Source organism: Mus caroli, chromosome 13 (genome assembly GCF_900094665.2).
Source record: "Mus caroli chromosome 13, CAROLI_EIJ_v1.1, whole genome shotgun sequence".
NCBI classification, from domain to species: domain Eukaryota; kingdom Metazoa; phylum Chordata; class Mammalia; order Rodentia; family Muridae; genus Mus; species Mus caroli.
The window spans coordinates 5,681,256-5,698,116 of record NC_034582.1 but is presented as its reverse complement, the minus strand read 5'-3'; the positions used below and the strand labels follow the sequence as shown (position 1 = coordinate 5,698,116).

General features: G+C 41.4%; 1 protein-coding gene and 1 pseudogene across 2 annotated transcripts in view; one reads left to right on the top strand and one right to left on the bottom strand.

Moving 5' to 3' along the window:
• The window catches only part of Larp4b (La ribonucleoprotein domain family member 4B), an 83,317-nt gene that overhangs the window by 48,576 nt on the left and 17,880 nt on the right, over positions 1–16,861 (bottom strand). For both annotated transcript variants that reach the window (XM_021180161.2, XM_029468571.1), the window contains exons 2-3: positions 4,961–5,079; positions 3,254–3,313 (exon numbers count right to left, since the gene is read on the bottom strand). In XM_021180161.2, coding sequence (XP_021035820.1) covers positions 3,254–3,313; positions 4,961–5,041 — 141 coding nt within the window. In that variant the 5' untranslated portion in view covers positions 5,042–5,079. The remainder of the gene's footprint in view (positions 1–3,253; positions 3,314–4,960; positions 5,080–16,861) is intronic.
• LOC110308435 lies at positions 10,009–10,531 on the top strand (annotated as a pseudogene).

Here is a 16,861-nt window from a genome sequence, read left to right as displayed (position 1 = left end):
AGCTGTCATTTACAAACAAAATGCAAGTACTGGCTATTTTCATGAGTGTGAGCCTACTTACTTATGCATACTTGTAGTAGTTAATTTAACATTCACTCAGAAACAATGTCATCAAAAGGTATAGTTTCTCCATGGGGGCAGGGTGAAAAGGTAAGTCCTGGAAGTTAAACTATAGCCTTGTAAATGACAAGCAAGCACTCTACCACCGAGCTATATCCCAAGACAGTTAGTTCCTTTGCCTAAGTTCTCTGATGTTGTTTTTAAGTAGTTCTGAAAGCTTATTTCTGATTGGGCCAGTAAAACGGCCATAGTGGATAAAGGCACTTGCTGCCAAGCCTGACAATCCCAATTTGATCCCTGGGTCCAACTTATAAAACAAAAAAACCTGATTTCCCTTAAGTTGCCCTCTGACCTAACTAACCCTACACACACATACACACACACACACACAAGGAATAATTAAATATAATGAAATGCTTAAGGTCATTCTGACACAGTCCAAACTTTACGACTTGTCTACAGAGTTAGTGCATAAGAATCAAATAATAATATTACAAGTAGAAAAGAACATGGCACTCCCCAGAAAAGCAAGCACTAACATGGCCTGTCTTTATCCAACAGCATCTTTGCTCATTTATGGAAATACAACAGAAAACGCCTGAGGCCAAAGCAGGAGGATTTATAGAGTCTAAGTTCCTTACTGGGCTTCTAACGGTGACTGTTTCCTTCTGGCAGAATCTGTGGCTCTAACTGATAACCTTGTCAAATATCAGTCATCAGATCTTGTTTCTTCCTTAAGTAGATCCCATCATATAGGCCCAGAGTCTTCATTCAAACTATGTCCAAAGCCATCCCATCTCTATCTGTGTTAGCCTCCTCTTGCTACCAATATCAGGACCTTAGGCAGAAAGCAGCTGTAAGTGCTGTGCCCATCACTCTTGCATCTCTGCCCACTGCAATCTCGCTTCCACTTACATTACCCTGGGATCTGCGCTTGCTGAGGTCATAATTGATGACCTGTTTTGCTCCAGTTCTGTCAAGTCAGTTGGTTCCTATTCGCTTCCTTTCTATCTTAGCCTAACACTTTCGTTCCCTCATTCCGTCAGCTACTTTCTTTCCAGTTTCTCAACACTCCATTGCCATCATTTTTCCTGTCAGTACTTTACAGAGACATTTAATGCAAACTTAATACTTCAGTCCTCTTGCTTTAAAACCAGTAGTGAAAGTTACAATATTTTAAAAATCCCTCTTTTACTAGGGACAAAAAACAAGAGTATTTCTTCTACAGATGCAACTATAGCTTCCTATTCTCCAAGTTTGTATTTACTTTGCTCATATAAGCTTCGGTAATACAACTCCACATGCTGTGTTAGGCCTAACATTAACATTGTGTCCTGTCCTCATCTGTGAAACACCTGTCCATAGAAAATGTTTCCCCTATCTTTATTATCTGTACTCTGCCCTATTGAATGAATACTCAAAAAAAACTTTGTTCAGAAAGTAATAGGCACAAAAAACACAGTAATGGCACAGTACATCTGGCTAGAATAGTGATAGATGCCTTTGATGGAAGATTTGGAAGGCAGAGGCAGTCTGTAAGCTCATCTGTTCTTGTTTTTCTTTCCTCTTTTCTTTCTTTCTTTCAAAAAAAAAAAAAAAACCAGAACACCTGTGAGAATCCAAAGCTGGGGGTTGAGGGGCCAGTGATTAACTCTAACTGTCCACCAAAATGCTCAGTGCACCACCGTTACTTGGAAGATAAGGCAAGGTGATTGAGAGTTCAAAGCCAACATGGACCACACATACAGGAAGATTCCAACTCACAAGAAAAGTTCTAGAAATACAAGACTGTAATGAGTGTACAACTTAGCAAACTGCTAAGTATCATCAAATTCTACACTTAAGCCTAACATAAATAATAATTAAAAATTAAATTCAAGTGTAGTGGAATATACACACACATCTCTGCACCTAAGAGAAGCCAGGGCAGAAAAGTCACAAGTTCAAGGCTGGCCTGGACTATGTAGCAAAATCTCACCTTAGGGGGAAAAAAAATACTAACATATAATAATACATGGAAGAAGAGTAGAATGATAAGGAAAATATACAACAATAGCTAAAGGAAGTGTCTTGGAGGCTAAATGCCTGTAACTCTAGTTTCAGGGTCATGCATGGGGTATGGAGACATACATTCAGGCACTAACACACACACACATAAAATAAATCTTTTTTTTTTTTTAAAGTAGATGATGGGTTAGTGAGATGGCTCACCAGGTAAAAGTGCCATCCACCAAGACTGATGATCTGAGTTCAGTCTCTGAGAGCCACATGCTTGAGAGAACTAAGTCCTACAAGTTGTCCTCTGACTTCTGTGTGCTAATTTCATAGATGCTATGTATTTCAGAGAATAGATCACTAATGTTTATTATACTGCAAAGTTCCTAAGAGTTGTAAAATACTTAAAAGATAAACTAAATTTGTAATATTATGGAGATGTACTTCCTATATGCACATATACATGCAAAAAGCAAGATTTACTCCCTTATCCTTTTCTTCAAACAAAAAAACAACAAACAAACCATGTCTCATGTCTCTAAGACTGACCTCAAACATGCTCTGTATTAAAAATGAGCCCCAGCCCACCCTTGTTTCTTGCCTCCCATGATAGGGTGAGAAGTATAAGCCACCACACCCATCTACACAGTCCTCTCCTTACATATGAGGCAAATCCCCTACCAGCTGAGCTATATATTTAGCCTGTTTTCTTTTTTTTTTTGTTTGTTTTTTTGTTTTTTTGTTTTTTTGTTTTTTTGAGACAGGGTTTCTCTGTGTAGCCCTGGCTGTCCTGGAACTCACTTTGTAGACCAGGCTGGCCTCGAACTCAGAAATCTGCCTGCCTCTGCCTCCCGAGTGCTGGGATTAAAGGCGTGCGACACCACCGCCCGGCCTAGCCTGTTTTCTTGTTCTTTTATTACTTAGGATTTGACTTGAATACTCTAAAAAAGTTATCAAAATGTAAAGCTAATCATATACATACGTAACAGATTAACTGTCATAAATACTTGAGAAGAAATTAATATATCTGACACATTGTGAAAAAGAGTATTAACATTTAACACACTCAAGGGCACAATGCCAAATAGATCCTCCTTTTAAGAAACATCTACATCTTACTAATTATTTCACAATATGTATTTGGGATAATAATCTGTAGTCTTGGCTGCGGTTGGGCAGTTTGTGATTACTGAATTACCTGAGTCAAAGCTGGGAGGGAACTTGTTTGAGAAGTGGTTTGCGATATAGGACCATTCATCTGTAAAATTGGAAACATCAAAAACTCCATTATCATAACATTAATAAAACATAATTTTAAACCATAGCAATTTAAGTAAAACCAAACCCACTGGAAAAAAAAAATCACGATTTTATATAGCAAGAAATCTGTAAATAATGATATTCAGAAGTACAGTGGCACCTTAAGATGTATAACTTCTGAAGTTCTAACTAAACATTACAAACAAAATCTCTGGTAGTTTCAAATTGAGGTAATTTTAAAAGGCTGGTTTTCCCAACATCACTTAGAAGCTTTAAATATTATTGTTTGACAGGATTAAAATTTTTTTCAGATGTATTATTTTTATGAATGTATGCATGTATGTATTCACACATGTGTGGAGGTGCCTTCAGGGACCACAGGATGGCGTATGAGCTGCCCAGGGTGGATGCTGGGAACTGACCTCTGCAAGAGTAAGTAGTACACTCAAATACTGAGCCATCTCTCTAGTCCAAGGGTAAAATTCAAAGGTGGCCAAAACAACACACAAAAAGAAAAATCAAATCCTATCTCTTCACATATAATTCACTATATACCATACTTAGCTTTTAGGGTTATTTTATGTGCATGCATGAGTGTTTTGCCTACATGCATGTCTATATGCCTGGTACCCATGGAGGTAGGAAAGAAGGGTCAGGTTCTGTAAGTAAGTCATAGAGTGAGAGCTAGGAATCAAACCCGGGTCCCCTGCAAGAGCAACGAGTGCTCTTAATTGCTGAGCCAGCTCTCCAGCTCACATTTTCTTTTATTATTTGATTATCTTTTGTGTTATGTGTATATGTACACATTGTGTGTGGGTGGGTGGGTGATGTCAGTGTGCACATGAGAGTCAAAGAACAGCTTTGACAAACTTGTTCTCTCTCTCTCCTGCCACCGTGGAACACGGCAAATCACATTCAGATTGGCAGGCTTGTGTGGCAACTGCTTTTACTCACTCTGTGGACCCCAAATTGCATTTTCTTGAAAAGCTCTAAGTATCTAAAGTTATGTCTTTTGCTTCCTGTATCACCTATACTTGTAGTTTCTGTTAATAAAGCTGCAGATATTTTTTTCAAACAAATATAGTTCAGCCTGAAATACTACAGCTTGCTACCAGGAAAAAAAAGAAACAGAAAAATCAAAACTAGAATTTCTACTACTTTCTCTTCAAGTATACCATAAAACAAGCTGACTTTCCTTTGAAAATATGTCACAAGGCCCTCATTCCGGAGGCAATCTAGAGGAATGCCACACACAGATATCAAAAAACCAAAAATAATCTGAACAGCTCGAGCTAAGTTCCCAGCTAATACCATCAGATCACACCATCTTTTAGATAATTATGCTTCAATATAGCTATCCACTTCTCTTTTATTATAAAACTTAGCATAGTTTGCCCTGTAGGTCTTTCTCTCTGAAAACTTCTGTGTATATCTGTTGCTGTAGAGATCTCAGCCAGGAACACTGGATGAATAAGTTCTTTTTCCTCTGTTATCATTTGATACACGTGTTCTAAGAAACTTTATTAGTGTTACTGTTAACCTCTTCTTTAGTCCAATGTAGAGTTCTTTATCAGAAATAGGAATGGATGCCTGTGGCCTGTGCCCTACAGGCCTCCCTCTGGGCCTCCCCTCTAACAACACCTACCAGATGAGAGCTGTCCTTGCCCTCCTGGACTCGCTGTGCCTGCGGTTCAGCCACAACTTTAGCGTCCTGATCAGAAGTCATGGGCTCCACTGGAAAAGTATAATGCTAACCTCAGGACGCTGGAAAAGACAGAGTGTGAAAGTTAGCTTTGATTTGAGAAGCACCAGTTTTTATTGTTTTATCTAAATGTTCCAGGTCTAAGCTAGCCTGGAATTCATAGGAGCCCACGTCGCATACAACTAACTCATCACAATCCTCCTGCCTTAGATTTCCCAATGCTGGGATCACAAGTGTGAGCCACTCCACCCAGCATTATAACTGATTCTTAAAGTAAATTACTAAGCTGAGACTGCCAGAGTCTTTCAGAATATTTGTTTGCCCTCTGGATTCCAAGTAGTTTAGAAACATTTGCCCAGAACACTCATGCTATTCACTAAGCAAGCAGCAAGTTTCTCCTTCAGACCAACCGGGTAAAGGCTACATCCGAAACCTTAGAAAACATGTGCTAACAAAGAAAAGCTCAGGTATTCATCTTAAAACCTAAAATTAAGGGGTTGATAGTCAAGGCACATGAGGAATATTCACAGCTCAAGAGCAAAAATCAAACTAATTTCAAACCTGGCCAAAGAATGCAAGCGTGTGCGTGCGAGTGTGACGGCACACACACGTTCCCAATGGAAAATAACACACATACATACTAAAATATTCAAATACCTCAGTAATCGTCAGGGAAAAGCTAATTAAAACCACAAAAGACACCATCATGCACCTGTTGGGATGGCTATAAAAAAGACGGGCGACAAGTGTTGGCCTGGGTGTGGAGAATGGGGAATGCTGCTGGAAGGACCTGTGTGCCGTTACATTAGTTCTCAAACTTTTAAAAAGAGAACTACTACACTACACGATCCAGCAATTCCATTTTTTGGTATACATCCAAAGAAAATGCAATTAGCTCCTCATGAAGACAGCCCATGCTCACTGCACTACACACTAGCCAAGACAGATAGAAATGAAAGACTCACTGATAGATAAAGGAGTAACGGAGGGAGTGTGCGCTTGCTCAGACTTAGATCAATCTTGTTATTTTCTGAACGTGAACAGATAAACCTGAGAGATGCTGAGCTAAGGGAATCAATCATCAAGCACTGCAAGTTTAATACTGCATGAATTCCCTTACAAATACAACCTAATCAAAGACACACAGACAGAGGGGTGGGGAGAGTGAGGGAAAGAGGGAAACAGAATGGTAGTTTCCTGGGCCTGGGAAGAAGAGAGGAAGCCACGGGTCAAAGAACTCAACAGTGCAGTAATCTAGCAGGATGTCTCCTGTCAGTTACTGTGCACAGAAATCTGCTTTGCATGTAGATGTACACATAAAAAGTCACAATGTGAGATGACGAATGACAAGAACCATTTTACCATGTATACCTTAGTTAAGTATATAGTAACAAATCACAGAATCCACCAATTTCAAAAATAGAAAACTTTTTGTGAAACCCAAATTTGTATCTTTATAGTTTTTGAATGGTCCCCTGTTTATTTATCTTGATCAAGAACAATTGTGGATGAGGCATGGTAGCAAATATTCTTAATCCCAGCATTCAAGAAGCAAAGGCAAGCAAATCAACCAGTCTGGTCTATATATCAAGTTTCAGGTCAGCCAGAGGTACATTAAACAATAATTGCAAAAGAATGATTTCACTAGAAAGAAGCTAAAAATATTTGAGCAGAGTTATACAAACATTGGATCATTCAGGAAATATTCTCTAAACTCAGCACTAGGCAATAAACTTCACATACTATATCTAACTCTTAAAAATGACTTAGAGACAACTTTCATGACTATTACTGTGAGGATTCATAATCATTTATTTTAGTTCTGAGTTAAAGGCATATCTTCTTTAATGCTTTACAAATAAGATAAAGAGTTCAATGTAGGCCAGGTACCTTTCAGTCACTTCTGAAAACAACTGGGCGTGAGGTGGGCGGGGCAGATAAAAGTAACTTGTTTGGTTTCACTAAGTCTCCATACAGGTTTTTTTCACTTATACTATTTTAATTAAGTTAGCACACAAAGCATCGGGCTTCATCACACACCTCATTATACTTTGTTCTCCTGAGTCCCCTTTCCCACTGTCTTCTTTCATGTCCAGAACTTTCCAGCTGGGTTCTCTTTCTTCTCCCAGCTAGTCCCAAAGTATTCTTTATCACTTGCATTCCATCGTCCTATTCCCATCCCCCAACATCTCATGACCCTTGCTTTGTGACTGCCATACACATATATATGTATATAAACACAGAGGGAGAAGGAGGAAGAGGGAGGAGAGAACTGAAAATTTTAAATGTAGGTTCCAAAGGAGACAAACAGTGGACTTGTCTTGAATGTGGTTTGATTTTCAGCTGCATCCATTTTCCTGCAAATATCTTGATTTCATGTGTAAAATTCTGTTATGTACCATATCTTCTAGGCTGGCTATGTATTGATGGCCATCTAGGCTGGCTCCATTACTTGACCATTAAGAAGAGTGCAGCAATAAACACAGGTGAGTAAGTATTGTGTGCTGACTTGGTATACACAGACCCATGTATAGTCAGGTTATACTAAACTGTTATTTTGAGGAATTTCATAATGGATATATACGAGTTCACATGTCCGCTGGCCCTCTCCCCATAGCCTTACCAGCATTTGTTGTCATCTGCTGTCTTTATTTACTTATGTGTTTGAGTGTTTTGCCTGTGTGTCTGTCTGTACTTATTAGCGCCTATTGAGGCCAGAACTGGAGATGTCAGCTGCCTTGGGCGCATTTTTCCAACAGCTAAGGATGTACAGGGGTTTTCCATCTTTTTAATGCTTCTTTCTAGTCTCCAAAACCTGGTTCTAATTTCCAACACTCTTATTAAGGAGATTATTTGATAATCAAAAGCAATCTCTCACACACATATTAGCATAGATCTTTAAATCCAAAACCGGGGGGGGGGGGGGGGGGGGGTAGGAGGAACAGAAACAAGCAGATCTCTTTAAGAAGCCAGCCTGATTTACAAAGCAAGTTCCAGACCAGGTAGGGCTGCATAATGAGATCCTGACTGAAAAAAGAAATGAAATTTAATAAGTAACAGCCAATTTCAGGAGGGTACTGTTAGAACACATGTGCTATCTGGGTGGAGGGGACACTAGGAAGTGGGACGAATGACGATGGTTGGTTAAAAGGGCCAGATGAAGCGCTGCGCCTCTTTGATCCCAACACTTGGGAGGCAGAGACAGGCAAATCTCTCTGCGTGTGAGGTCATCCTGGTCTACACACGCATTCAAGGACAGCCAAAGCTACACAGAGAAACACTACCTTGAAAGAACCAAACAAACAAAAAACAGAAAGAAAAGAAAAGGAAGAAAAATGGAAGAAAAGGAAACAGGAGGGAATTAGGGGGGTGTCTACCCTATGAAAAAGCTTTAAGGATACTTGGTAAGCTAATTTAAAAATATGAAGTTGAACAGAAGTAACTTGACTGCGTAGATAATCTAACTCTCAGAAGCCATAGGTTATTAAATGAGAGTCCCCAATGACTCCTCTCACCTCCCAAGTTGCTGGTCAGGAAGATCTGAGAATATCAAACAACACAGGCAATTGCCACAGTGGTTGACTGCCAACCAGGACTAATGACCTTACTGCTGAAGACGCCACATGATCTCGTTGCAGGTCACAGAGAAATCAATTTGAACTGAGATGAAAACCTTTCTCCCCAGGTAGCCTCTACAGTACCAGAATGGGCTGGTGGGTCTTTCATGGTATATTATCAACCTGTTAGGTAGGGTGTGCCCTGCTAGTAAGATAGAGGTATGTCCTCTTCATTTTGGCTGGTATTGAGACCCACTCCACTCCAGGGGGGAATCCCTTCTGGTCTCATAAAGCCTGGTCAGAGCTGGGCCTGTGGAGGCTATAAGTCTCATTTTGCTATGATATACCCATCATTTCTCCCTCTTAGGCTTTTGCAAAAGCTGTCAACTCTGGCACAAGAGACATCCCCTGCAGTGAGCAGCAGTAACTACAGACTCACAGTGGTCAAAGTGATCACAGTGACCGCTGCACATTCAGTAATCAATGGGACATCCACAGTCACCTACCATAAGGCTCAGGGGACATCATAGAAGACAGTTTAAAGACTGTAAGAACCTAAAGGATAAAATATTTAGGAAAGCTCTCTGCTAGGCACAACATGGCCACAACACTCCTGAACCCACAGCAGCTGTGATTGTGGAGCAAGACTAGGACCATCAACCTACCATGTGGGAGTGGGCACTCATGAGGCCCCATGACTCCCTAAGGATTGTAGCTCAGGCTGTCTTTGACCTTGCTTGCTGTGTAGTCAGAAAACTTGTAACTTCTGGTTCTACAGTCTCCATTTTCTGCATGCTCGGATTGCAGGCATGCCCTACCATGCCTTTTATGCTGTGCTGGGAGTTGAACCCAGGACCTTGTGCATAGCAGACAAGAACTCTACCACCTTACCTATATCCTCAGCCCTAAACAGGTATTTTATAAGTCATATAGATTATCCTAAATCACCTGAGTAAAGAAAAACTACTTAGTATTTGCCCAACCCACCCCTAAAAAAACAAAGAAGCTGGAGGGAGGGCAGCTCTCTGTTTTAAATGTGTGGATACAGATGTACATGTGTATGCATGCACTCTTTGTCTTAAACCTTTGAGAATGAGTGAGTTTCAGTAATGTGGAGGCAGGGTGACTGCCAACCCTAGTGACCCTCCTGTCTCTGGCTCCCACAGCGCTAGGGTTACAGATATGAATGGTCATATCCAGCTTTTTATGTGAGTGCCTAAGATTTAAACTCAGGTCCTCACGCTGTGTGTTAAGTGTTCTTACAAAGTCAGCTATCTCCCTAGCCCAGTCAGGTCAATTCTGAAGGGCAGATTTAGGTATGTAAGAAAACTACTAGGGAGGGCTCTTCCAAGGCCGGGGCCAACCCAAGGTGTTGCTGTCAGGGCTGCACTGCACGGCGGGAGGGAGCCCAGAAGAGGCACCCTCCCAAGGCCACCACTGCCCATGCAGTCCATCCATTCAGCCATCTGGCTACTGATGTCATGAGTAACACGACAGTGCCCAATGCCCCAGGCCAACAGCGACTCTATGGTGGGCTATGTGCTGGGGCCCTTCTTCCTCATCACCCTGGTCGGGGTGGTGGTGGCCGTGGTAATGTATGTGCAGAAGAAAAAGCGGGTGGACCAGCTTCACCATCACCTGCTTCCCATGTATAGCTATGACCCTGTGGAAGAACTACAGGAAGTTGAGTAAGAGCTGCCATCTGATGTGGGAGACCCCAAAGATGGTTCATGGCTGGCAGAGCAGCAACCAGCACAAGCGGATGCCCCTGCTGGACATCAAGACAAGACCGTCCACACCCCGCCATTCACCACCCACCCAGATAGGTACAGGAGCGTCTATTCTGAGCACCTATTGCTGGCCCCGAGCCAAGCCTTCCAGGGACGGACGGGCCTCTTCCACACTAGCCTATTCCCACGATGACAGGTCCAGATGTATAGGTGTATATGTTTTGTAAATAAAAACTTTTGTGGCTTCAAGATACAAAAAGAAAGAAAGAAAAAGAAAGAAAGAAAGAAAGAAAGAAAGAAAGAAAGAAAGAAAGAAAGAAAGAAAGAAAGAAAGAAAGAAAACTACTAGGAAGGAGGGACCAGGAAGGGGGACAACATTTGAGATGTAAATAAGTAATATAATTAATAAAATGAAAAGAAAAAGGACAAAAAAGAAAACTACTTAAGATGAAGCTGGTCTTGAATCACAGTGAATGACAAGAGTCAGAATAACAAGAAACACTGTTTCAAAGAACGTGAGTGAGCCGGGCGTGGTGGCGCACGCCTTTAATCCCAGCACTTGGGAGGCAGAGGCAGGCGGATTTCTGAGTTCGAGGCCAGCCTGGTCTACAGAGTGAGTTCCAGGACAGCCAGGACTACACAGAGAAACCCTGTCTCGAAAAAACAAAAAACAAAAAACAAAAAAAAAAAAAAAAAAAAAAAAAAAAAAAAAAAAAGAACGTGAGTGAAAAAACCTAAGTGGCACAGGGCTTAGTGTCAACCAGGGAGTGAGCAGGATAGTCTCATCCAAATCTGTCAAGCCCTGGGGCAGGGGATGCCTTAACCTCTGGAGACTTTGGTCTGCTGTTGCAGCAGAAGCTGAACACTGAAGCTGCAGAGGACTGAAGCTGTATCTCATAGAGCACTTGTACAGATGCTTCCCTGATTCCAGAGCACTCCAGAGTCAGGCTCAGAGCATCTGGGGTATTTGAGGTAGCTGGGGGAGGAGGAGAGAACCTGCCCAGCTCACAGCCTACTCAGTTAAGTGTGGCCATCAGAGGTTCCCAGTACACAAAGCACAGACGCTACTCAAGTGAAGACTGCAGTGACAGACACACTTGTCTAGCATGTGCTCGGCACCAATATAAATTGTAAGAAAGACTCTCCCAGTTTAACTGACACTCTCCCCACACTCAACTCCTACCCCCGCCTACCAGGAAGAGTCCAATTTTGGAGAACTGAGAGAAAGTCACTCCAACAGGTCATTTACTATACTTTGAATAGTATTTTGAGTTTAAGAGCTATCATGCCTTTTTCCCCCCACATATATATCTAATCCTTTTTAAAATTTTCATTGCTAAGTGAACTTTTAAAAACTCACTCTTCTTTCCTCTTCCACTTTAGTCACGTTTCCCAGCCCTTCTCCAGTCCATTCCCTCTTCTAACCTGTAACTGCAAACACTTTACTTTCACGCCTCATGACTGTTCCACAGCCATTATGGGCTTTAATGAATTTTAACTGTATGTATGTACCTTGTTCAGGTTTTGTTGTTGTTGTTGTTGCTAATGCAGTCTTTATTCGAGGACTGAGAAGGCTGCTTCAAGTTGGGGAGATAGTCCAGACAACAAAGTACTTAGCATTGAGTGTGAGGAACTGAGTTCAGATCCCTGGCACATACATAAAAAGTTAGGTGCAGAAGCCTAATTACTGTAGGCTAATCATTGAGCTCTAGGTTCAGTGAGAGACTGTCTCTCTCAATAAGCCTTTGACCTTTGAATTCCACACACATACATACAGATGTGCATATACATATGTACATGTATACAACTATATACCACACAACAGCATTCATGCACAAGCAAACAGGCTGCTCAGTAAGAAGACAAAGGGGATCAGGGATGCAGGGTTCAATTCCCATCACCATGTAAACTAGGTGTGTAGTACCACACTGTACTACCTACTATATAATCTCAGGAAATGGAGGCAGGACAATTTGAAGTTCAAGGTCAATCTCGGCTGCCTTGCAGGTTTGGTGCCAGAATGAGTATGAGTCTCAATATTAAGAAGAAAACAGAGCTGGAGAGACAGCTCAGCAGGTAAGAGCACTGACTGCTCTTCCAAGGGTCCTGAGTTCAATCCCCAGCACCCACATGGTGACTCACAACCACCTGTAATGAGATCTGACGCCCTCTTCTGGTGTGTCTGAAGACAGCTACAGTGTACTCATATAAATAAAATAAATCTTTAAAAAAAAAAAAAAAAGAAGAAAAAAAAATGTCTAAAGGGCTATCAGCAGCTTGTCTGACACCTAGTAGGTTGGGTTTTGTTTTTGTTGTTTTAAAGACAACCCTGGGATATCTTAATATGAAAGTAAGGAAACCGCTCACAGTAAGTGTGGCTACACTACAAGAACACTAAGGAAACCGTTCACAGTAAGTGTGGCTACACTACACGAACACTAAGGAAACCGTTCACAGTAAGTGTGGCTACACTACACGAACACTAAGGAAACCGTTCACAGTAAGTGTGGCTACACTACACGAACACTAAGGAAACCGTTCACAGTAAGTGTGGCTACACTACACGAACACTAAGGAAACCGTTCACAGTAAGTGTGGCTACACTACACGAACACTAAGGAAACCGTTCACAGTAAGTGTGGCTACACTACACGAACACTAAGGAAACCGTTCACAGTAAGTGTGCCTACACTACACGAACACTAAGCTGCTTGTGGACGTTGTACATCGTGGTGCGGAGCCTAGTGCGCACCACGATGTACAACGTCCACAAGCAGAGTATTTTTTTTTGTTTTTTTTTGGTTTTTCGAGACAGGGTTTCTCTGTATAGCCCGGGCTGTCCTGGAACTCACTTTGTAGACCAGGCTGGCCTCGAACTCAGAAATCCGCCTGCCTCTGCCTCCCGAGTGCTGGGATTAAAGGCGTGCGCCACCACGCCCGGCTTACCAGAGGGATTTTTATCCTACTTTATAGGATAAAACTGTCAATCAGATCCTGACTGGGGCCATTTTTCAGTCTTATCACTGAAACTGGAACTCTAGGCATTTTCCCCACTTCCTGGTCTGCTACATATAGTGCCTTTGCTGCCAGATGGAATATATGGCCTCAAACTGAGAGCCAGAAACCCCTCCCTCCCTTTAATTACTTATTAGGCAGTTTGTCATAAGAATGGGAAACACTAATACAATCTGGAATTTGTTTTTTAAATATGCTAATAAAATTTAAAGAGGGGAAAAAGAAACAAAACCACAAGGACAGCAGATCAATGGCTGCTGAAACCAGATAGTACAGGTCAGCTGAGTGAGGTTTATGAAACTGTACTCTTTACTTTGTATATTTAAATCTAACTAAGGAAAATATGACTTAGATATTACTGATACTCAATTAAAATGTCACATTTATTTATACTTAAAATGTGTCCTGATGAAATCAAAGGAAATGTGCAAAGCACTTTTTTTTTGTTTGTTTTTGCTTTTGTTTTTTTGAGACAGGGTTTCTCGGTATAGTCCTGGCTGTCCTGGAACTCACTTTGTACACCAGGCTGGCCTCGAACTCAGAAATCCGCCTGCCTCTGCCTTCCAAGTGCTGGGATCAAAGGCGTGCGCCACCACGCCCGGCTGCAAACCATTTTTATGAACAATAATTGTGTTGGCTTTTGCCATAAAAAGGAAATAAGACACTCAACTACAGAAAAGCAGAAACTAGTACAATCAATCACAACGATTTAAAAATTGACAAAACCAGCAAAGTAAAAAAAAAAAAAATGATATGAAATGATAAACAGTAAAGTTGTAACTAGATTTTTAAAATTCACATAACTTAGTAGTTACTTAAAAAACAAAACTAGAAAGAAATAAGCAAAGAGATTGACCATGTGTGATTAAGGTTTCACTTCTTGCACAGATAGACACACTGTAGCAAGGATACAACAGTACAACTCAGTCCACTGATGCATCTTTCATTATCACTCAAACACAAATGACTCACTACAGTGCTGACCAAGTAAGTACTGTATGCCCTTCGCCATCAGCATTCATACAATGACGTTGACCACGGTCCCTTCTCAGTCTCATGACTGGGACCAACTAGCTAAGGGATGAAACACAGGGAAAGTACTGGACGCTACTATACAGTCCCATGCTTCAAGAACTCCAACTTAATTTCTAAAAGTTTACCAAAAAGGAAAAAGAAAAAAAAGGTAAACGAGGGGCCAACAAGACGGCTCAGAGGGTGGAAGTACTTGATTGAGCACAGGCCTGATGCTTTCACTTGATCTGGGGATCCTAAAGGGCGGCAGAAAAGAATAAACTCGAGAAAGCTGTCCTCACTTCTACACATGCACCCTGGCATGGGCTGGGGTCACACAGGCACATACACACACACATGCAACTACATACACACACAAAAATAAACTTTGCAAGTTAAAAAATAGTCAATGAATAATATTCAACTAGGTAAGTAAACAGTTTTTCTGAATAAGAAAAACAGGCTATTCACAACTGTACAGCTGCCTTAAGTACTGTGTGGATCCCTGGGCAATCAATTTTAAAAGCCAAATTGTGTTTACTTTTAATGTCCAAATGTATTTATAAGTGAAACAGTTTACCTACTAGACTCTGGCTTCCTTGAAACTAAGTAAACTCATCGAGGGGGGGGGATTGTCAAAGTAGATCTAATGGAGAGTTATTAAAATAAAACTCTAGCATTGTAGGGCTGAAAAGAAGGCTATTTCTTAGTGTTATTATTTTTCTATTTCTAGGGAGGAGGTGTAAGGAAGTGAGACAAAATAGGAACTGGAGGGTCTCATTCATCTGCTCCATGTTGCTAGATCATACTCCCTCATGGCTGTCAGCATCATTCTGACATATCTAAAATGTGTAGTCTGGTTTTACACACACACTCTACACACAATGTCGAGCTCCTCAGGGGAGGCGACTCTGCTCCTTTCTTTCAACTCACAGATTACATACGAATTCATCTTCAATAGTGGGAATATGTACAGAGGAAAAGATGGCTGTCTCCAGGAAGGCTGCTATTCTAGCTCTTTGTTTTTACAGACTTGGTATCTCTATAATAGTCTCCTTAATGAGTATTCTTATAGTAAATGTGTTATTCAAAGATAGTGGCAGATGAAAGAAATGAACCCAATCTCAGTACAGTACCTAATTGTTCATTTACTCTGGCACCCAGCACAGGTGTACTCCTAATCAGACATGGCCAATAAGCTTCAAGATTATTTTAAATTTCCTTTTATGCACGCACACCTGTGCTTCTACTGAAACAGCTAGTGGTAGGATTCGAGTTGTTTGTGCTGGGGGAGAGGGGTGATAAAATCAGACACAGATAGAACAATTTATTAGCAAAATCTGACTGGAAAGGTAATCAATTCACAAGAAATATACCAAATAAAACTGTATTTTTAAATGTCACAATAATAAAAATCTAATTTAGAACGTATGACTGCTTTTGTGACACACTGCTAGGCCCCAGAGAAACCTGGGGCAGACTGCACTCAGTACCATGGCTCCTCCCAGCACTTCTCACCACCCACCTACACCTCTCCAGCCAGAGGCCCATTTCCTTTTCCCCAGCTTCTGATTCCTATAATAACTCAGGCATTCTGACTGCAAACTCTCTTGGGGTCTTGGTACTCTGCCCTGGGCCTCTTGGTCCACTTGCGCCACTTCTCTCCTGGTATGATGGATTCTGTATGCTCAGACCAGGGAGTGGCACTATTAGAAGGTGTGGCCTTGTTGGAGTAGGTGTGTCACTGTGGGTATGGGTTGTAAGTCTCTCCTGCTAGCTGCCTGGAAGTCAGTATTCTAGCAGCCTTCAGAAGATGTACAACTCTCAGCTCCTCCTGCACCATGCTTGCCTGGATGCTGCCATGTTCCCACCTTGATGATAATGGACTGAACCTCTGAACCTGTAAGCCAGCCCCAGTGAAATGTTGTCATGGTGTCTGTTTACAGCAGAGAAACCCTAAGACACATGGTGTGGTTTCAGTCTTTCCAGATGCCTCTGGCTGTCCTCTCCCTCATATCTACAATAAAACACTTCTCCTCAACTATACCTAGGAGCCATCATGTCCTCATTTTCATTCACAAATTACTAAAGGACACTTTTTTTACTTTTTTTCTAGTTGGCATTCTTCTTAATATAAACCAACCAACCAAACCAGACCAAAACGAAACAAAACAAAAACCCTGAGAATTTGGTTCATCTCATTAGGTTAAGCCTCTGTTAGGAAAGATGTCATATTACACATTAATATTCTGACAAACCCCGAATCACCACTCCAGTATTGGTTTATAAGGAAACCTAAAACAATCCCCTGCAGGATTTGGGAGTAGGAGTGACTCCTATCTCTCATTTTGCATGTGGCTGTAATAGAATGTAAATGGCTCTGTAAGTTTGCTTCCAAAAAGCTACAGCATGTGGACAAGCACAGCTTGGCAAGATGGAGCCCTTCACCCCTCAGAAAAACCTCTTCCTTTTACTCTGTATTGTGCTCCTCTTCCAATAATCATGAGAAAGTTGTTTCTAGGGCTGGAGAG